At 40.8% G+C, this 22,349-nt stretch overlaps 1 protein-coding gene across 2 annotated transcripts in view; it reads left to right on the forward strand.

Moving 5' to 3' along the window:
- PRPSAP1 (phosphoribosyl pyrophosphate synthetase associated protein 1) overlaps positions 1 to 22,349 on the forward strand; it is a 188,928-nt gene that overhangs the window by 125,794 nt on the left and 40,785 nt on the right. The window contains exons 7-8 of one of the 2 annotated variants that reach the window (XM_085616927.1): positions 613 to 758; positions 22,262 to 22,300. In XM_085616927.1, coding sequence (XP_085473053.1) covers positions 613 to 758; positions 22,262 to 22,300 — 185 coding nt within the window. The remainder of the gene's footprint in view (positions 1 to 612; positions 759 to 22,261; positions 22,301 to 22,349) is intronic. The other variant, XM_085616928.1, reaches the window with a different exon arrangement.

The raw sequence follows: 22,349 nt of genomic DNA on the forward strand, positions 1-22,349 counted from the left end.
ATGGATATTTCTTCCTGTTGTAGATTGCTCATCTTCTCTAACCCTCCAAATTAGTTAGCTATAAACTAACAGTGGTGCTTGAAAAAAAGGCTATCACTGAGATGGGATGGGACGGGGGTTCAAGAAACTGCATACAGACAAAGACGTCCCTTATTGTTATTTTTTAGTGTGGCGTGGAAGCAGTGAGAGTAGATGGACAGCAAAGGTCTAAAAGCTGCAGATGGGACCGCAGTTAAAATGTTTTTTAAAGTTGGATGAGACTAACCGTGTGACTGTAATGATGTTCAGGGAGCCTGTGAGCAATGATGGGAATCTGTTGGAAAGAATAGATTGCGAACGATGTGAATATATGGTAATGAAAGCAGAAACATGGCATAAGCCTTACCATGAATTTGCTTCCTTACTAACTATGAGTGAGACTGTACTCCTTTTTATTAACTATTATTAATTATTTAGTTCAGGTTTGGCTTCTAGACATTCCTGATGTGCATCTGTGTTAAATTATAGAAATGCTGCCCCTGCTCTTCTGTCATTGTTGAGGCTCCCCTTGAATTTGATGTACCTTGTTCATTATTAACTGGTAGCAATCTTTGTTCTTTTCTTATTGCCCAGGGCGCAGTCCTATGCAGAGCGACTCCGTCTTGGATTGGCGGTCATTCACGGAGAAGCACAGTGTACAGAGCTTGACATGGCGGATGGGCGTCACTCTCCACCAGCAGCAAGAAACCTAACTTTGCACACCGGCTTGGAACTGCCCTGTGAGTTCAGTGTGCATATTTTTAAACCTAATTTTGTTGTTGTATCCTTTTGCACCACTTGCACTGGAAAATGTTACGGTTACATCTCTGGGTATATTCCTAAATTGATAGCGTTTTTTCCTGAATGTGGTTTGCTTATTGTTTGTTTAGGGAGGTACAGGGGCGAATAGTGAACGGCATTTTAGAGACCAAAAACAGAAATGATGTAAAATAAGAAGTGAGTTTTTCTTCACGGTGGTCACAATATTTTCCTTCTGAATGGAAATAACTCTGTCTAATTTATATGCTGTATGGGGGTATAGTATATTTTAAAGGTACCTGTTCAGAATTGGAAAGATTTATCAAAGGATACTGAAGTAAAAAAAAAAAGTTCTTGTGGGGGTCTTCAGAAAATAGCCGGAGCTTCCCACAAGATTCACAAGGCCTAAAGAGAGACCTCTTAGAAGATGACATCTTGAAGATAAGCAAAAAAAACAGAAAAAAACTGTGAAGTACTGAGCAGAGCTCAGGGAGACTCCCTTCACACGACGTGCAGTAGAAAATCTGAGCCTGAGCCTCTGAGGAGAACATTCTGGTGGGTGCTGTCGCCTGATTGGCTGCAGTTTGTACTGTACATAATGACTTTGATAGTCATAAGTGTGGAAAGTTTTTTCTTGTAGCTTAGGCTACTTTACTTCCTGGTTTTGTGTTACCAAGGTTTTTTGGTTATTATATGCATAATTATTGCTTTTTTATGTACCGTGGCACTCCCACTCTGACGATGGGGAATGATTCAGGCATGTGAATCTATGAAAGACACCAATACTGGAGAACCACAGATTACAGGTAAGTAACTATTGTTCGTCCCCGCAATGGACATATTTGATTATAGTAGAAAAATTACAGACTGATAGATATACTAAGCTCTTTATTGGGCTTGGGTTGTTCATCTGAAAAAGGGACTTTGACAGGACCCAGAGCGCATCAACAGCACCTAGGGCCAGATGTACCAACATTAGGAATAGCGATTTCCTAATTGCGATTTTCTGTGAATCGCAATCAGGAAATCAATATTCCTAATGTATGAACATTTTCAATTAAAATTAGTGATTCCAAGTGGGTCTTGAATCAACGTCCTCATTAATATTAATGAAGTCGGTTGCAGTTAGTCACCCATTAGGAACGATAGCCATCACAGGGATGGGGGCCTGCTGGGGCCAACAGACCACCATGTCTGTGATTAGCTTTTAAAGAAAGCAATCTTTTTTTGTTTGAGATGCAGCCCGGTTTTTTAAAGGAAGCAAGATGTTTCAAAAGAAAAAATTGAAACGCTTTAAAATTCATTTTTGAAGGGTAGGTAGAATTTTTTTTTTTTTTTTTTACATTCTCAAATGGGAAATGATCTGATGGTGACCCCTTTCCATTTGCAAATGGTTACCACCTCCTATGAAGAGGTGGTAAAATAATAATGTTTTGAGACTTTAATTTGGTCACAAAACATTAATACATACTACTGCAAATTGGTATTTGGAAGGGACTACCTAAACACGTCCCTTCCAAATATCAATTCGCAAACCCAAACTGTGAATCTGTAGAATAGCAGTTTGGTGTTTGTACATCAAAAAAACATTTTTGCGGTCGCAAATGGACTGATTCTGGGAATCGGGCCGTTTGCAATCTCAAAAAATCTTTGTGCACGTGGCCCCAAGTCTTGAAAAATGCAGAGCAGGACTCGAGATGAAAATCCTTGAGAATCAGGCAGGTGAAGACAGAGGCTGCTCTCAGAAACATTAACTGATATGGGAAAATTGTAAAGACCACTGTGATCATGACTCGAAGCTCCTTGAGTAATATTCTTACATCACAATTTTTGCATTCCGTTTGTTTTGTGTCGTGAACCCTACATTGCTTTAGTTAACAGTTACAACTGCTCTGATACAAAATGTGTATTATTTTAATAATGTTTGAACAAAAGCAAATAAATATTACTCAAAAATCAACTGTACAAAATGAATAAAATTGGATCTCCGAAAAGGAATATATTGCAGAAATCGGAGGTTGCTGGAAGTTGTGCCTCTCTAAATTGGGCCAAGCTGGGAGATGTCAGAGTATGAAGACTACAGGAATTTGTAGTTTAAGAAAAACTGCAGCAAATTATAACTTGCATAGAGTTTGAAGGTCATAAGTTCTAATTACTTGGGTCATAGTCTTTTTAATTCGAACAAAGAATTTCTGACTGAGGTATAAGTCTACAGAGCTGTTAAAAGGCACAGGATTCATGAAATTCAAAAGATTATCACATTAGTAATTGATCGGAAATGAAGGTTCTTTTCCCTTGGTTATAAAAAAAAAAATGTGTGATTCCTTTTAATTGGCAAGAATCCCTGCTGGTACTGTACATGTTTGTTCAAAATCTTTGGAAGCTAACTTCCTTATTGGTTTAATTTTCTCAATATATAAATTCAGCTTTCTTTTGCACTATATCCTCCAAGAGAGAGGATTGTATCTTCAGAAAGCCTGGTACCGTTCCTGAGCTCAGTACCATCCGGTAGACTCTGTGCAGCTGAAAAGCTATTGCTTTTGATGCACCAATGTTGCAGCTCCATGGAGCAGTGGTCCCAGGAGGGCCAAAGCAAATCTGCTCTGCTAGAAACTGTATTTGCATACCTAATAAAAACAGAGGTGATATGAAGGTGAAACTCTTGCGGAGAGGATTTAGTCAATTAGATGCTCCTTGAAACTACACCGTATCCTTTGGTGGAAGAAAAAGGTAGCTGTTCTTGCAAAGAGGTATACTGTGCTGCTCAGTTTCAACTGTAACAATTTTGGGTTTCCCCGATTGAGTGGTGAGGCGTCACTTTTTATAAGTATGACCGTCTTTCTCTGTAGGATTTAGTTTATTTTATGGACATAAAACCTGTACTCCTTCACTCATATGTCCTATTAAGCTTGCTGGCATTCACCCTCTCACACAAACTCAAATGCTGTGCCAGAAGCAGGGAAATGTCAGTGGTATAGATAGCCTTTTCGCTCTGGGAGGAAATGTTAGCAGGAAGCCACACAATGTCTGCCACTTTTTAGGCACCTAATTGTACTAGGAATTAATTTAATTTGCTGCCACTATCCCACAGTAGATATTAGGTCACACTGCACAATGGTATACAATACTGATGGAGGCCAAAGAGTGGCTCCTTACTGACAAAGAGCCACTCTCACTAGGGAAAATGAATGCCCCGCACCCCCATTTTGAACACACAGGTCCTGAGGAGTTTCTTGTTTCTGGCTGACAATCATTTGCAACTTTTCAACTATATGGGGACTGGACCCAGCACAAATATGGTTGTGCCAACGTTTGTTGGGCAAGGTTATAATTCCACCATTGATTTTATTTTGCTCTCTCTTAACTTGGTTAACTCTGTTTCACAGTATTGTGTAGTGTGGGGACAATTTAGTGACCGCAACCCTTTGTGTCTGGCTTTTAATTACGATTTGGTGAAGATCATGAGACCCAATAAGGGTGAGGTTTGGTGGGACCTTAGGCCAGTAGACCAGGGGCGACGTATGAAATGATCCAAGGTGGTCCCCCTTAATCTTATGTCTAACCTAGATTTAACTTGTGGGCCACACATCTCCATTTGTATGGGAGATTTCTCTTCGGAGGAGGGAATTCTAGTTGCCTTCCTTAATACATTTGTGAGTTTTTTAGGGGGGTATCGCTCTATGGAAAATAAGTCAGTGGTGCCGGTTGCTGTCTCCAGATGGTTTTATCATGCTTGTTCCCAAGCCCACCATAATTTGCAGATTGCCCTGAAAAAGAATCCCCGCAACACTAAGGAAGAGTCACTGTGTAAGAAAAATTCTAGATCTGTGGTGGCCACAAGGAAAATATCTATTCAGCAGGAGGCGTGGGAACAACATCTACAGGTCAATGTCCTGAAGAACAGCTCCCGCTTTTAGGAAATTGTTAATTAACCTTATTTTAGTGGGGCTGCCAACGATGGTAATGACAGCCTAACCTGTCATATTCACCCTGAAGCATGGTCTGAGCATTTTAAGGGAATTTATGGGCATAATATGGCTAATGAGTTGGGGGTATGACTGGGTGATGCAGGCAGGCACATCAAGTTTGGTTTTTCAGTTTGTAGAAGTCAAGGCAGCCATTGAGGGCATGTCCAATAATAAAGGGCCTGGCCCTGATGGGGTTCCGACACCCTTTTTAAAATTGACCCAAATAAATGGACTAGTCTGTTGACCAAAGTGTTGAATGCCGCTGTGACGTATGGCATCCCACATTCATGGGCCAATTCAGTAATCGTGCCAATATTTAAGAAAAGGGCAAGAAATTATCTGCGTTGTAATCAACCTATTTCTTTAATAGTCTTGACAGTTAAGGTTATTGGACGAGTCATTCTCTCAAGGTTTTCTGCATGGCTGGAGAAAAATCTGGTACTGTGTGACCTACAATATGGTTTTACAGTAGGCCGAAGTACCCTAGATCAATGTCTAAACTTGCAGATGGTTGTTGATAGATATACCATTGTTTAACAGGGTCGTTTATATATGGCATTCATCAACCCATCTTCGACCTTTGATATAGTCCACAGGAATAAACTGTGGTCCATTTTCTTAAACATGGGCCTTGATAAAGAGAGAGAGCATTTTTTGCATGACCTGCACTTAGATCTGGAGGATAGCATACGATATGATCAGGATGGTAACATAACAGCACCATTTAAAGTCCAAAGTTGCATAAGGCAGGGCTGTATTTTGGCCCCAGTACTATTTACCCTCTATATTAACAAACTGGGGGGAGATTCTTCGTGTAGCCAGCCCACATATCCCTTGTGCAGGTGTTTGTAACATTCCGGCTCTTTTGTACCCTGTACTTTATAGGACCACGGTCGCATGCCAAAGGATGCTAAATGCATTTGTTACTTTTATAGATCGGCTGGATTTATGCACACATCTTAAAGTCATATATAATGGTGGCAGGGAGGGGAGCTAAGGGGCGGAGTGTTTATAACGTTGCAGGGGCTGAAATTACTAAGGTTAGCGCTTTCCATTATTTAGGGGTATTTTTGCAGCGAAAGGATCATGGGGGCCACTATTAAAAGCTAGGAGAAATGCCTTTGCAATGTCAGTGGCCGCTGTGCTTGATTTTGAAAGTTGCTTAGGGGCAAAACCAATTAAGATCCTCATTCAAATTTATAAATCCAAGTGCATTTCTCTAGCCTCATATGGGAGTGATATTTGGTGCCACATAAAAACTCGCGACTTGCAAATCATTGAGAATACATTTTTGAGACGACATCTGGCAGTGCCCCAATCCACAGCTTCTTTTGTGATCCATAATGAACTTGGGGTGGGTTATATTTCAGATTTACTGGCAATGCGGCCTTTGTTAAGCTGGATTCCAATGTGATCTAACCCTGATTTGAAGCTTAACAGGATTATACTGAGGGGATGTATGCTTCTGGAGAAGGCCAAATCCTTGGCTGAATTATGTCAGCTCTATTTACCAGGAGCTGGGTCTCCCAAATTTGTATTTTCACCCTGAGAACATTAGCGGCTGGGATTTATCTTAAGCTAAAAAGCCTTTTTGCGCTGGAGCCCAGCCTACCTGGGAGTGAACAGAATTAGTAAAACATTCTGTCCGCACGCACATTATCAGCACCACCCCGGGTGTACCGAAGCAAACCTAACCTTTGTCACCAACCCTCAGCATCGTTTTATGTTGGCTCGCTTTAGGCTGAACCAATTGCACCTTTGATAACTTCTCTGATCAGGATACTTCTCATTTTGTCTTGTTTTGTGACTTTTATCATTGTCCCTCATAGACCATTTATTGTGCCTCTACTAAAGCAGTTTACTTAGGCCAGGTCTGCTTTTATGTTTTTTTTTACAAATGTAAAATAATTAATTTTGTTTGTTTTAATGTTGCCAGGTTTTTAATGACTGCTGTTAGGCTCAGAAAAAGAAGGGGGTAATTGGTATATTTATTTTATATGCACATATGGTAATTTTTATGGTATTATCTTAAACACTGTAGTTTTAACCATTTTTTTGTTAAGACTATGTTAAGATCAAAACTGTCTTTGAGGCCGTTTATCTTTTGCTGCTATTTCTATATGCCATGTAGTGTTTTTATTGTGTGTTTGTATCTTTTATGGTTTTTATTAGCCGGTTAAAGATTATTTTGACTGAATGCACAGCATGTAACAGAATTTGGGTTTTGCTCCGGAGATTGGATTTCTTATACAGTATTTTATGTCTTTCATTGTTCATCTAATCCTATGTTAGGCCTCCCTATTTTGTGGTAGATTTATTCTAGGTGTGAAATTAGACTGCATTAGTTATAATTCTCTTTTGGATTGCAGCTGTATTCAGCCTCTTGTGGTTAATGCTGTGTTGGGACTTGTGAGCATTGGCTAAGATTGCTCTGTCTCCTGTGAATATGGAGGAATGTGTGTTAGGCCTCTTCTCCAGTATTTGATCTTTCATAGATTCAAATGCTTGAGTTATTCCCCGTCATCAGTCAAGCAATCCTCCCCCACACCCCCGGTAAATTTACAAACAGCAGTACATGTACACATATATAAACAATCCATGAAACCTTTTCCGCATCACTAAATATGATCCAAACTCCATCCATTCATAACCCACCACACCCAGCTGTCCCCTTCACCGAAGCTTCCAGCTGTCAGACTTTCTACCGCACGTTCATTGTGAGGAAATGTTTAGAACAGCTCTTTAAAGAAGATAATTTGGGCAGCAGAATTGGGCTTTTTTTTCATCATGGTTGAGTCACCTTCAAAGAAGTCTTTTTTTTTTAAGGCCTATAAATCCGCTGGCAAGAAAAAGATTTGTGGAGGATCCACATACAAAATGCTTGTACTGTTAACATCAGGAGCACAAGCCAGCAGATGGCAAATTTGGCAAGAATTTCTCTGCTAAGACACTGAAAGACACTTAGCGCTTGCAATTCTTCAGTAGGAAATGGAAAAAGTGAGCCTTTCTCTTCAAAAAAGAAAGACCCTGTTAAGCAGGATTAGGGATGCTTTTAAGAGCCAGATAACCGGTCAAATGCACTCCAGTGTGAAGGAACACAAGGGGATATGCATAGAAACTGCCAAATAAAACGTGTAGATCCTTCAAAAGAAGAGGCTCCATCAAAAAAATCAAAGGTAACCTCAGAGACTGATCATAAATTGTCGACTAAGTTTGACAACAATAGAGCATTGACAAGACAAAAATAGTCGACGACCAAGAAATATCACCATTTGCCAAGAGGTGCTTATTGCCATAAAGGACATCATCACCGTCGACGGAACCATTGACTTTGAAGTTAAAGGTGTCGAAAGGTTCAAGCCAGCCATCAGTTAGAGATGTACCATTGATGAGGGCAGAACCTGCAACGAGTGAAATATTGATGCCAATGGCTACTAGGGGGTTAATGATGGATTTAGAATACTACTCATCTGAGGCAATATAACTCATTTGCAAATATTGATGGTTTCGCCAATACCTTTGTAACCACTGCAGCGTTTGCTACAGGACGTTTCATTACAGGAGCAAGTTTGTTTACTACAGGATTATCAAAAAGGCAATAAACAAGATTTGGATTAGATGCAGCCCTTCAGCAAAGAGGAAGGGTCAAAAGAAGGGACAGCAACTCACCCAGAGGAGTTGATTATTCAATATATAGATGATGAAGATGCTAAAGAAGAATATGCAAAGCAATTTGGCTATAAAAAACAAGAAAAATGAAAATCACCAAGGTTGAGTTGAGAAAAAGAAGAAATGAATGTGTACATCCTTCAGAAATGCCTGTTCAGGTGCTTATGCGGATATTGACCTCTTTAGAGCATATGATTACTCATATCTTTAAGCGGCTCCCGCCATCATCAGCAGACCATGAGCAGCACTCCGGGTTGTCAAATGCCCTACATCCACCAATATTACAACCCATACAGACTCCGATACTGAGAGGCCATGGAGAAGAGTTATCAATGGGTACGGATCCTGATGATGCTGTATCTGTTGAACAGGGTGATGATGGAGACGTAAGGTCATCTAATACAGATCATCATTATTCCTATTATCAGTATGATGATGATGATGATATTGATGCAAAGAGTCTACCAGGATATCTGAATAAGGAGTCGGAATAGAATCTATTCATAGTGCAAAGGATGCTGGACTGGAGCTTTCACTCAAGAGTTCACCTCCGGATGAAATCAGTAGATTTCATTACCCAATGAAAAGGCATCAGAGCGTTTCAGTCTGCCAACAACTGTGGTTGAAAAGCCTTGTTTTCTTTTTGATTTCAAGGAGAAATTTCACAGAAGCGATCGGTCAACACCTGTGCTAGATCATCTGTGGGAAGAGAGTCTAGCAATGATGCCGAATCCTGCAACTGCCTCAGTAAATTTAGCTAGGCTAGAGGAAATCATTATGAGGCTACTGATGATGCAGCAGGGTGTAATTTGAATCACGTGTGTACCAATTCAGTGATCTAAGCAGCGGCACAACAACGTTCAAGGAATGCTTCAGCCCCTTGTACAGCGCCTACAGATGAAAAAAAGGAAGAAAATGCCACTCTGTGGGTGAGTTAATGTGTTGGCAGCTGATGCAGCTAGAAATTGTAATTCATCAGCGATTATGGGAAGGTATGATGGGCAGTTGTGGAGCTATATGCCACAATTCTAGAGAAATTTCCAAAAGAAGATATGGGAAAGGCAATTGTAAAAGATGGCGAGCAAGCATCCTCTTCATTGGTAGATGCAGCGATGGATGCCTTAACATGCGCATTAAGACAGATTGGAAATGCGACTATTATGCAGTGGCGTTCCATGCAGGTAAGCGCGGTAGGTGGGGAGGGTCGGGGTTGGGATGTTGAAAGTGACCTACGACTGGATAAGGAATATAAAATAAATAATTTAAAACCATTTTCCTTTCGCTCCCCACATCGAGCGCATGGTAAGTGGTTTTAATTATTTATTTTATATTCCTTGTCCCGTCGTATGACACTTTCACCCCCACCGCCTCACTGTGCTTACCTGCGCCGACCGCCACTGGTGCTATGAGGAGGTATGGCTGACTGAAAAGCAAGTGTTCACACCAGAAGTCCTTTTGCGTGTAATGACATGCCATTTGAAGGCAATAATGTTGTCAGATGAAAGGTGGATGAGACTTTTCAGGAAATAAAGGCGGATACAGAGTCAGCTTGATCTCTAGAAATAAACAACCATACAGAGGATTAAGGAGGCAGTTTCAAAGGTAAAGTCAAGGGCAACAAGGAGCATTTTTCGTTCCTTCAGTTAAATTAGATCAGTGATTTTTTTTAACCTCTAGTCTAGTCCCTCTGGGGGACTCTCTGGGGGTCTGTAAAGCCTATTCAAAGGGTCCAGGACTGCTTGGAAAATTTCATAATATTAAAATTAAGAAAGTGTATATATAAATAAAAAAAGCAAAATTGAAACTTTTAAGACGTTATGTAAATGTGAAGGATTTTGAAATTGGATGCTAAAAATTAAAAAATTTCATAATATTAAAATTAAGAAAGTGTATATATAAATAAAAAAAAGCAAAATTGAAACTTTTAAGACGTTATGTAAATGTGAAGGATTTTGAAATTGGATGCTAAAAATTAACGGGCTTATTACGATGGCGGGGTCCGCCCGCCATTGTTGCGGTGGCTGGTACCACCCGCCAGTCATGCAGTGGTCCACCTGACTGCAGCACTGTATGAAATGTTAAATAGCCATGCTGTGCATTTCCCTGCACTACGTGGCAGGCACCATGTGGTGCCTACCAGGCAGTGCAGGGAAATGCAGGCGTCCCCCATCCCTGTGCAGCAACACCTCTCCCCGACACAAGGAGAGCCCGCAACGGGACCCCAAACCCAATCCTCGCCAGCCTTTCCATGGCGGCATCGCCGTCATGGAAAGGCCATTTATTACCCACATCCTAATTTGGAGGACGGTGCCTGCTAGGCATCGCCAGCATTTGAGGCACCCTGCACCGTCCACCAGGCAATCGGATTGATTGCCTTTGGTGGTGAAGTGGCAGACGGACTTTGTGTCCGCCGTGGTACTCACCGCCGTCCTAATTGGGCAGTGGGTAAATTGCTGAGTGATGGCGGACCGCCACCGCAGGGCCGGCGCCGGTGGTCATTACGCCATCCTAATTGGCCCCTAAGTAAGTATCCTCAGATTGACCATGACTCAGTCAGTATTTCCTCTCACATTCAGCTGCCAGTTGGAGGAAGAATGTTATTCTATTTGAAAAGTTGTCGTCAAATAACAGACATATAGGTTATGGACATTGTAAGACATGGTCTTGCTTTGGAATATCTGGAGGAGCCACCATCAGTTCCCCCTTCACCAGAGAGGCACAGACATTTGAGGGAACAGAAGAAGTAGATAATAAAGTTAATGAAAAAGGAAGCTATGTAGCGGGTGCCATTGGAGGAGGAATACAAGGGCTTCTAGTATAGATTCTTTCTCATTTTGAAAAAATATGGAGTGTCGTCTGATATTGGATGTAAGAGAGTTAAGCACATTAATAAAGAAACAAAGTTTTCACACAGTCGCACTACAGATGATTTTTCCTTTTATAAAGAAAATAGATTTTTTGAGATCCGTAGATCTAGAGGATGCACACTTCAATGTTCCTATTTACAGAAATAAAATAAAGTATCTTTGTTTTATGGTAGACGGTCAGGACTACCAATTCAAAGCCCTACCTTAAGGGCTAAGATCAGCACCTCGAGTTTTCACAAAATGCATTTCTCCGATAGTGGCGTATTAAAGGAGAGATGGAGGCATGGTGTATCTATTACTGGAAGACTGGCTTATGAAAGCAAGTACACTGCAGAAGGCAAAGAATATGACCTATCCTACAAAGGAAGTGCTTTTAAAGTTGGGCTGTGCTAGCAACAGGAAGAAATTAAATCTGCATTTTTTGGCGCAAGGATAGTAATGTGTAAGGGGATACTGTTTCCGTCGCAGGAAAGTAGCAAGAAGTTAATGAAGTAGCTGTCTAGTTTAATTGGAAAAAGACTATTTGTAGGAATGCTAAAGGGAATTCTAGGGACTATGTTTTAATGCATTCTGTTGATTCCTCTTTGTCACCTTCGAATGAGACCTATTCAGGAACTGAAGATCAAGCAGTGACAACTGATAAATGTGGGATGGGATATAGTGTGAAAAACACCGCTCATGGAGAAGGCTTTCTCTTGGTGGGTGCAAGGCGAGACTATTTTCATAAAGGTCATGTGATGCAACCAGATAAAAAGCAAGTCTACCTGACTGCAGAGGTTTTTATGGTAGGATGGAGATGCACGTAATTAGTTTGTGGACAAAACTACAAGCGGTTACACATTACCTTATTGGAGCTGCGGGCAGTGAGACAGATGCTGAAAGCTTCTCTGCCTTTAGTGAAGGATTGTCATGTTGTGGTCATGATGGACAATATGACACCAATGTATTATATTCACAAACCAGGAGAAACGAGGAAGATGCTGCTCTCAAAGGAAGCTCAGAGAATTTGGAGATGGCTGATCATCAACAATCTTTCATTGATGGCTGAACACATTCCAGTGTTGGACGACGAAGAGGCAGATCAGTTGAGCAGGTGTTATATGGATACACAGAAGTGGGAGATTGACTTCAGACCACTATTTCACAAACTATGGATCACAACCTGTTTTTTGATGGGTTGGGGAAAGACCGAGCAATCAATAAAAATGCCTTTAGATTTTGTGTTTATCTTGTTGCACTTGCCTGAAATACAGAAGTCAAATGTCAGGCTGTCTTCTGACAAATTGCTTATTCTTTTAACATGGGATTGCCATTTACTTTTCTTCTCTTACTGCAAAGTGAATGCAGTTTTTAAAGTGAATTATGTGACGATCTTGCTGCTGTACAGATCTGAAAGGAAAGACTGTAGGATGTTGTTTTTTGCAACCCAACAAAATATAAATACCTGTAAATAAAGTATATGCATTCAGCAGTTAGGAAAGCAAAAATAAACCACATTTTTTTGTATTTCAGAAGTGTGCTGGGAACAGAGATTTTAGTAGGATCAAAACAAATCAGGGCACTTTACTTGGTAATGCACAGTAATAAATGTTCACAGAAACACACTATCCTTTGTGTGGTGTTTAATTTTATACTTACAGTTGTATGTATGTGCAAGGTTAGTGACCAATTCAGTAGAGAATGTGTTGTTTGTAAATGATAGTGTGCACACACTACCTTAGTTACATTCAAAATTCGCCCCTCCTCATGTCCATGTAGGTGGCTTGCAAACGTTTGTCGTTCTAAAAAGTGGGTTGTAGATCTAAAAAGTTTGTGAGTCACTGCTCCAGACAATTAAGATTAATGTTTCAAAGATGAAGAAAACCAGATTGGGACATGTTTGTAACAGATCAAAATTGCATATGCAGAAAGTTTGCAAGCAGATGGTTTTGCTCAGGTACTCAAGGCAATGCATTTTCAATAACCTGGACAGGTGAAGTTGGTATATGCATTCCCTCCAGTACCAGTAATTGCCAGGGTAATCTGCAAGATGAGGGCAGAGAGTTGCAAGGTGATTTTAATATTGCCTGTGTAGCTGGGCCAACGTTGGTATGCAGACCTGTGTGTGTTGTGGGTAGAAAAGCCGGTGAGGTTCAAATCTGATGTCCAGCTACTCACAAGGAACAAATACTTCCCAGCCTACAGTCCCGTCACCTAACAGCATGGGCCGTCAGGATTTATAGTTCTGGCATTTGAGCATTTCGGAGAAATGTAGAGAAGTTCTAAGAAAGGCAAGAGCTCCGTCGGCTATACAAATTTACAATCTGAAATAGAGATTTTTGTCCAATGGGCACATAGGAAAGGATTGGATCCAATTAATGTGAAACCACATTAGTCGTTTACTTATCTTTTGCATCTAGCGGAGTCAGGTGTGTGTTTTGTGTCAGTAAAGGCGCACCCAGCAGCGATTTCAGATTTCTGAGATCAACAAACCAAGTGTCATCATATTCTCAGAGTGATAAAGGAATTTATGATAGGTTTATTCCCAAAATTTCCACCAGCTTAAAAAGTAGTGCCAGAATAAGAGTTAAATATTGTCTTAGCTGCTTTGATGTAAGTGCAGTTTGAACCAATACATAGAGCAACATTCAGGCATTTGACGTAGAAAACGGTCTTCTTATTAGCAATCACATCTGCAAGGAGAGCTGGTGAGCTTCAGACTTTGTTGTACCTTGAATAGTTTGATTATTTCAAAGGATACGATTACAGTGTTGACAAACCCAAAATGTATTCCAAAGGTACCAACAACGTTTCATTTGAGGCAAAAGGTTACAATAACAAGGTTTTTTGCAATTTTGGGAACAGCAACTGAAAGGACATTGTATCCATTAGACATTAAGATGTGTCTAAAGTTTTATTTGCATGCAACAAAGGAAATAAGTAAAACTGATCAATTCTTTGTAGCACTTGCATTGGGAAGTAAAGGGAATGCAGTGTCCAAGCAAACAATTGCAAGATGGATTGTAGCATGTATTACTACAGCCCATGCTACAATGAAAAGGCCATTGGCAAGAAAAGTAAAAGAGCATCTAACACGAGCAGTGGCAAGAAATGCAGCTTTTTTGCAGGAATATCATTGAATGACATTTCCAAAGCTTTGACGTGGAAAACTATACATGCTTTTGAAAAGCATTATTGTATCAACATGCATACAAGCAAAGAGGTTGCGATGGGACAGGCATTTCATGGGCATCTGTTTGAGCTAAGCCTCATTCCTGCCTTTCACATAATGTCAGATGGTACTGCTTTGTTAGTTTGGATTCAAACATGCAAATCTATGGAAGTTCCAGTGTTCGGGAAGGAAATAAGTTACTTAGTTGTGACTCCAGTTCTCCGGCATTGGTTTCTTTCATAGTTTCGCATGCGGCTCACTCACCTCCCCTTGTAATGAGGCTCTCCAATTTAAGAGGTAAAGAACTTATGATTTGGAAACTCTGACAGTTGGAAGCTGTAGTCAAAGGAACAGCTGGGTGTGGTTGGTACTGACTTGCTGGAGTTTAAATCGTATATATATTGTGTATAAGAAGGAAAAGGTTTCTTTGAGTGTATATAAATATTGCTTTTTGTAAAGTTACAGAGGGTTCCCAGTATGACCACGGGGAATAATTTAAGCATGTGAATATATGAAAGAGAGCAATGCTGAAGTTACAGGTAAGTAACTACTTTTCTTGTGGTTTGAGATTAGATTACATTAGAATGATGTTGTCCTACATGGTGGGGGGTGGGGCGCAATGAGGGGTGGGGGAGCCTGAACACTGATATCCGGTATGTGAACGTTTGAGAGTGTGAAGGGTTCAGCATTGTACAATGCAGCAAATCACCTCCCAAAAAGTCTAGGTGAAATGTACCCAGTATTTAGACAGTAGGATATATAAATCAGTTTGGGATGTCCTTCTCAGCGCAAAATTCGAGCACCTAGGAAGAGAGCCTGCTGCCTTATGTGTGTCTGAATAGAAAAAAAAGAGATCCTCATAGGCTTTGAAAGAGTTAAAATAACATCCTGCTCCTTGGATTCCAGGCATTGTACTGGCTTTTACCTTGCTGCCTGTCCATTTTTTCAGGCCTAATTTCTTTTTAATTAAGTCTTCTTAGAGCTTACAGGTTTTTTTTATTCACTTTACGTTTTTAGTGCTAGAAATCTTTTAAAGATGTTTTACCTTTTTCTATCTCCAGGCGTCAGTGGCACATCACCATCGCCACTCTCCTTTCAGATACCACTCGACATCGCAACACCACAGAGATCGATGTTAATGTTTTCCATGTCAAGCTATTCACTTGATCTCACAGCTAATGAAAGGTTGAAACTCTTTCCACACAAAAGCAGTTTCTTTGTCTTGCAAGACATCTGCATTTTATCATTCCAGCAGAAGACCCATTGCTGGACCATCTGCAAACTCTCTATTTGCCACCTACTCCTCTGTCAAGGCTTCTGCAAGTGGCAAGACCTAATCCTTATCTCCTATACCGAAGACACCCTGTACACCTAGGTACTCTCCTACAGTAGAGACACCTCAAGAGCTTGTTTTACTGTCCTCTGCCTTGGACTTGATCACACTTTTCTTAAACGTTGGTGCAGGTTTCTATCATCATGGAGTTATACAATCACGGGTTTCATCCAGACATTTGTTTCCTCTTTCGCCAGGTCTATTGGATATACTGGAGTAGAAGTTTTTCACATGGTAAAATCAGCCACTCCACGTTTATTGAATAAATCCAGGCCTCCCCAACAAGATCAGGTTTTTTTCTCCAGCTCGAATCCCAAACCAGATTCCGCTATTGTGCCTGCAGTTTGCAGAAAGCACTCTTCAGCACCAGAAACTTAAGCATTATTGGACAGGGAGAGTAAGCGAATGTCAAAAAGATTTGTTGGGCAGCTACAGCCATACTTAAATCAGCAAGCACAACAGCTTTCTTGGACTTATATTAAAAAGAACTATGGGACAGTCTTCAAACGTTTGCAGAAACCTTATATCGGATCCACCGTCATGTCTTTGAAGAAGTAATTTAAGTAAGTCATTTGCTAAATTTGACTTCTGCCAATCAGGTTATCAGCACCATGATAGATTCAGCAGAGCTAACTGCCACTGGCTATTTCAGTGGGATAACTTAATGGTGCCCTTCTTGGCTACATCTCACCTCTTTAAAGCCAGGCACACATTTCAGTACATGAAATCTACTGTTTATAGGCATTGTTCAGTTTGGTCAACACACTGAAGAAGAGATGCAGCGACTGAAGACCAATACTCTACACATTGCAATTTTGGCTGGGAGATGGCAGGTATTACTGTGATTAGGTGATTAAAATACCTCTTTGGCCATCTCAATTGCAACAGCACCAGCAGGGCCAAAGTTACTCATACCATCGAAGACTGACACAAGGCATTAGCCATCTCAGAATCAACCCTCCAACTCACTAGAGCCGACCGTCTGAAACAGTAAACAATGACTTCTTAAATCCATACCTCTTTCAGCACCCTCCATCCCGCACCAAACCCCTTCCCCCCCCTCACCACCAAGTGGGGAGGTTAGATATGTGCTGCAGGCCTACTTGATGCAAATATTCACATTCCTGCTGCAAAAAAAGACAGAATATATATACACTTTGTTGTAGGTAATTTACATGTGTAATGCACAGTTCTACCTTTTGGTTTAAAGTCTACCTCTCAGAGTTTCTGGAAGTGCATAGCAGTATTGGCAGCCCACTTCCATCGACAAACTATTCATCTATCTGTATCTTGACCACTGGCTGGTAAAAGCACATGATCCAGAGAAGGAGATTCAGAACAACAATCCAGATGTTGCACCGATGGGTATACAAGTAGACCTTCAAAAATCATTTACTCTCCTGTCTAGGAACGACCCTAGACACAGCACTAGCAAAAGTGTTTTTGTCTCGACTAAGCCCAGCAACCCAGTGCCTGGATACAGTCGCAGGTGATAAGCTGTGCTCTACAACTACTGATTGATTGGCGAATAGTGCATGATGAAATCCACGAAAAGTGTCAACTTGTGTTCAAGACTGCCAAACCAGTAGTTCGTCAAATGTCTTAATGGGCTTCCTAGTATTCTCCATCTTTATTGTCCCAAATCCAAGATTGCGTATGAGCCCATTTCAACAACGTCTCGAAGATCTTTGGTCTCAATGGAAGAGCAACTAAGACCAAAAAACTCCAACTCTTTTGAGCTACAAACCAGTCTCGTATTGGTAGAGCAATCTCTAACAAAGTGTTTATTCAAAGTGTTTATTTTGAACAAAATCCATTTGTGCATAGAATAGTCATAGAAGCATCCCTACCTGGTTGCAGTGCCAATCTAGACCATCTTTCACTGCAAGGCCTGTGGTCGGAAAGGGATATCACATCAACTATTTAGAGCACAGAGCAGTTCAAGTAGCCCTTGAGGCTTTCCTACCATCTCTGGTGACAAATAACATTCAGTTTAATGACAATGTATTACTGTAAACTAAGCAGGAGGAAACCGGCTGACGCACTTATCTCCACTGGCTCAGCATATCTCATTGTGGACTCTGGCCAGAAATCTAACATTATAGGCAATCCAGCACCCATTGGCCCAAAATGGGTATGCATATGTCATCAGCAGGTTTTACAAAGAAAACAGCAAGTGGATTTGTAGATGTTTGTGTCCTTCATATTTTCACAAAATGGAGCTGGGCAACTGTACATATTTTCTCTTCTTGTCTAAATAGACAAATGCCCAAGACTTTGCAGCCAGAAAGTGGGCAAAAAACTTTAGATAAATTGATCAGTCATTACTATACTCCTTTTTCACCGATTCCTCTGACCCCCTCCCCCCACAAGTCATCTTGAACCTTCGGGAGTCCAAAGCATCAATGATCCTGACTGCTCCATTGGTGGCTCCCAGATCTCCTGCAAATGTTAAAACTACACAAGAGGCTGCCATGCAAACCAAACCTTCTGACCAGATCACAAGGTCGTTTGGTCTCTCCGGCTTAATATCCTTGAATTTGGCTGCTGACATCAGACCATATGGTCACCAGTATTTACCTCAGTCATGTATGGACATTTTAAGAGAGGTGAAAAGATCATCCACAAGAGCCTTTTACTCCTTGAGGTGGAAAGGATTTTGTTTGTGGTGTCAATAGAAAAATAACGATCCCATCACTTGCCAAAGAGAAGTGATGGTACCCTATTTCTTACATTTGGCTCATGCCAAGTTACAGTTCTCTTATGTCAAACTCCATTCTGCGGCTATATCAGCCTACAGGAAGGTCGTCTTCAGACCTAGTTTTCTCAGGATTTAAGACTTTCTGCAAGGCCTAAAGAAGGTCTTTACTCCTGTGACAGTTCTTTCACCTCCTTTGGAACTTCTTATGGGCCCTCTTTCTGAGCCTAGGCACCAGGCTACTTTGAAGCATTGGTCCTGGAAAGCATCTTTTTAGAGACCATCATTTGGGCTTCTAGAGTTTGTGAGATACAAGGCCTTTCAGCTATTGCCGCTGATAATCTAATTGGATAGAAATTGCCCTTCACAAATTACTTCTTCAAAGACATATATAGCACACAATGCCTCCTGAAGGATAACTTTAAGACTCAGTTTTCTATTCCCTTCTCTGGATGTGGTTGAAATATCCACTCAACAGTTTATACCGTACAAAATAATTGTTGAAGCAGGCGTTCTTCTTGGTACAGTAACAAAAAGTTACGATTTATTTAATTCACAATGCATTAAAATCATGAAGACCGGGTTAAACAAAGTGCACTATCCCGCTGCCAAGTAAGGATCACCAAAATTAGTTGTACCCCTGATAGTGATCTGAGACGGACAGGGTACCACCCAGTTGTTTTGTCCTCATTGGTTTTTACGTAGCTTTTCCTTCAGCAGAAGCGTACAAGTCTTTATAGTTGGTGATTGTGGTGGTCAAAATCAGTTGAGGTTTTGTTCTCCAGTAGTATAACAACTACATGAGACCACCAGCAGGACAAAGTGTCCAGCCTACTATATGTGTAGAAGACCCTTTGAATACAAATGAAACCTAAAAATAATAGAATACATATATGTATATAAATAAAACGAAATCAAGTAAGCAGATAAGTGCGCCACTGGTAAATCTAAGATGTGAATCGAGCACACCCGCAAAACAACCAAACCATTGTTTTTTAAAGAACCAAGAATAGTGTAAAAATTACCAGTTAGTCAGATAAAAAAAAAATCAAAAAATTACCAAAGTCTCATTGATCAGTAGAGACGACTCGTAGTGAGTAAATCTAGAAAGCATGCTATTAGAAATGGGGTCTCTAGTTGGCAGAGGTGTGCTCCCTGTCCAAGTAGGGACCACCACTCGAGTCAGGGTAAGTCAGATACACACCCTAAATTAACCTGCGCTCACACTCTGTGAGGCTCAACTTAGGAGGCAATTTGTAAAGAATTGTGTAACACTTACAGTAACTCAATGAAAACACCACAAAAAGACTCCACACAGGTTTAAAAAATAGAGAGTATGTATCCTTAAAAAAAGACCAAAACAACAAACATCCAATTAGTAGAAGTCGAAATACACATTTTTAAAGATTAAATGTGACAAGTGGTCAAAAGGTTACTTGTGGTCGAGAGTGACTGGTGCAAAGTCAACATTCAGGCTGACTGTAATCGAAGGCAAGCCAAATACAGGACCCAGACAGGTCCCGCTGAAGAATTGCTGTGGATGGAGCTTTTGTCAATGTTGAGAGTCTACTGTGTCATCGTCAAGCCACACAGTGAGGGTCCTGCATTTTCTTTGGCTTAGTTGAAGTGAATGCAAAACTTCGTCGTTTAACAGCCTCTTCCTTGCTTTCGAGCTTTGCGGGCTGTGGATTCTTTGTTGTCGAGCAGCTTCTGCATCGGCATCAAAGAGCGATGGGGCGGAAATTGTCACTCAGTCAAGGCAATGCATTGGTTTTTGCAGACATCAGCTGCAAAACCCACTTCTGAGGCCCAGGACTGGAGGAGGCACTGCAGGCAAGGGGTAGTACTTGCAGATGGAAGAGTCTAGTAGCACCAGCAGATTTGCAGGAAATCTAATGTGTCCCTGAGAGTTTGGAAAACAGGAGGCAAGCCACTCTGGGTTCAAGTGAGATGGGTCCCCAGTCCTTGTCCTCAGCAGGTCAGAGATCAGCAGGCAGCAGGGATGCTCAGCAAAGCAGAGAAGCAGTTCCTGAGAACAGTCAATCACAGCAGAGTGGCAATCCTTTCAGCACAGCAGTCTTTATTCCAGCGGAGTTCTTCCCAGGTCTAGTACTCTACTGATTTGGTAGGATCAGAGCTCTGGTGCCTATACCCCAAAGTGCGTTTGATGTAGGGTGTGACTTCAAAAGAGTTATCTGAAGTTGTCCTGTTGTGTTAAGCTTCTTCAAATGCATAACAAGGGTTTCAATGTAACTCAGCAATCTTAAAGTCTGTCTCATAGTTACGTCATATTGGTCCAAGAGTTCTGTTGCGTTTCCTATTAAACACTATTGCAGCCATTCCACACCTTTTTTGTATTATGACATCCAATCCTATTCCCCATTCCACTCTTACACCGTAGTCATGAGGACCCTGCCCTCATTTCTTCGTAAAGTAGTTTTGGATTTTCTTTTTAACCCAGCCATCACTCTACCTGTTCTAACAATCGAACTATACTAGCTTAACATTCTTTACATTCACTTAATGTCAGCAGTGTAATGCTTTTACTTTGACTAAATCGAATTTTACATAAATCTAAGCTGCGTTTAGTTAAATTTGGTTCCATATGCATAGCACTTGCCTCTTCTAAATAGTTCATCTCTTGTTAGTCTCTTGTATCTCCACTTGTTATCAGTTAACTAATAAACCGCTATCAGAAAAAAATCCTGAGTTCATTCTACTAGAGATAAAGTGAGTGCAATGGAGTTGTTCAGACCTAGCCCTTTACCAGATATTTGCAAAGCGGTCATTTGGAAGTCAGTCCACGCTTTCACAAGACACTACTATCTCAATTCAGATACTAGAGCTGACCTAGTGTAGGTCAAGCTGTTCTAAATAATCTTTTGGGAAATGATTCATATAGATTAGACTCTATTCATGACAACTTTAGGTAACTAGTTTTATAAGGCTAAATCCCCATGGGCAGCTGTGAGGATGATTTTTAAAGATTGCTGTTCTAACTTTTATGGCGATCTATCAAGATTCTACGATGCAGAAGAAGTGGTTACCTGTAGTTCTGGTTCCTCGTAGTAAGCATCTTCGTTGAATCCTAAATGTCCCCAACCGTCACCTACTTTCATATTTTCCTTATGCGTAAACATTTTTATATACTATTATCTTCTCCACTTGCTTGTCAAAAAGAACGGAGACTGCTATGAGTACGGCCAATCTTGGGGTATGGAAGTCCCTGGACTCTGAAAGGGGCAGGGGTATTTTTTAGCTCTTTTAATGCAAGCTTTATCGGTTTTTCTTCCTCTTTCTGTTTAGACATGTTAGGCAGCAGGACCTTTTCCTAGGTGTTGCTATACAGTGTTGAGAAGGAACATCCTAATCTATTGATATATCATAAAGTCTAAACATTAAAAAAAAAAAACTTCACTGACTGTAGCTTTTTGCAGATGGTTTGCTGCATTGTATTATGCTGAACCTTTCACCCTCTCACAGTTTCATATATTTGGTATCCGTGATCCCGAGGTCCCTGCAAGCAGTGGACATTATTCCAACCTTTATGACTTCAGTGGAGATAGATGCCTGCGATGCAGAACCATGACTTCAAGTAACTCTTTCCTCTTGACCTGCTGCTCATTTGATATCACAAGTAAGTAACGTTCCATCTTTTAATGGAAGATTTCAACCCAAGGTTTTGCTGCTCATTTTGTGAATGCCTCCTAGTCTTTCTTTGTATTGGTTCTCGTGATGTTTCTTGTTGCCTTTGCTTTACTTTGCATTATGCTTATGCGCTTTATGTTTTGCTACCAGGCAGGTATCGATCTCCGTATCCAGGCTTAGAGCTACCAAGTACGAATGCGTCTAACAAGCCCGTGCTTAGCCTCGTTTGCTTTTCTTG

Source organism: Triturus cristatus, chromosome 7 (genome assembly GCF_964204655.1).
Source record: "Triturus cristatus chromosome 7, aTriCri1.1, whole genome shotgun sequence".
NCBI lineage: Eukaryota > Metazoa > Chordata > Amphibia > Caudata > Salamandridae > Triturus > Triturus cristatus.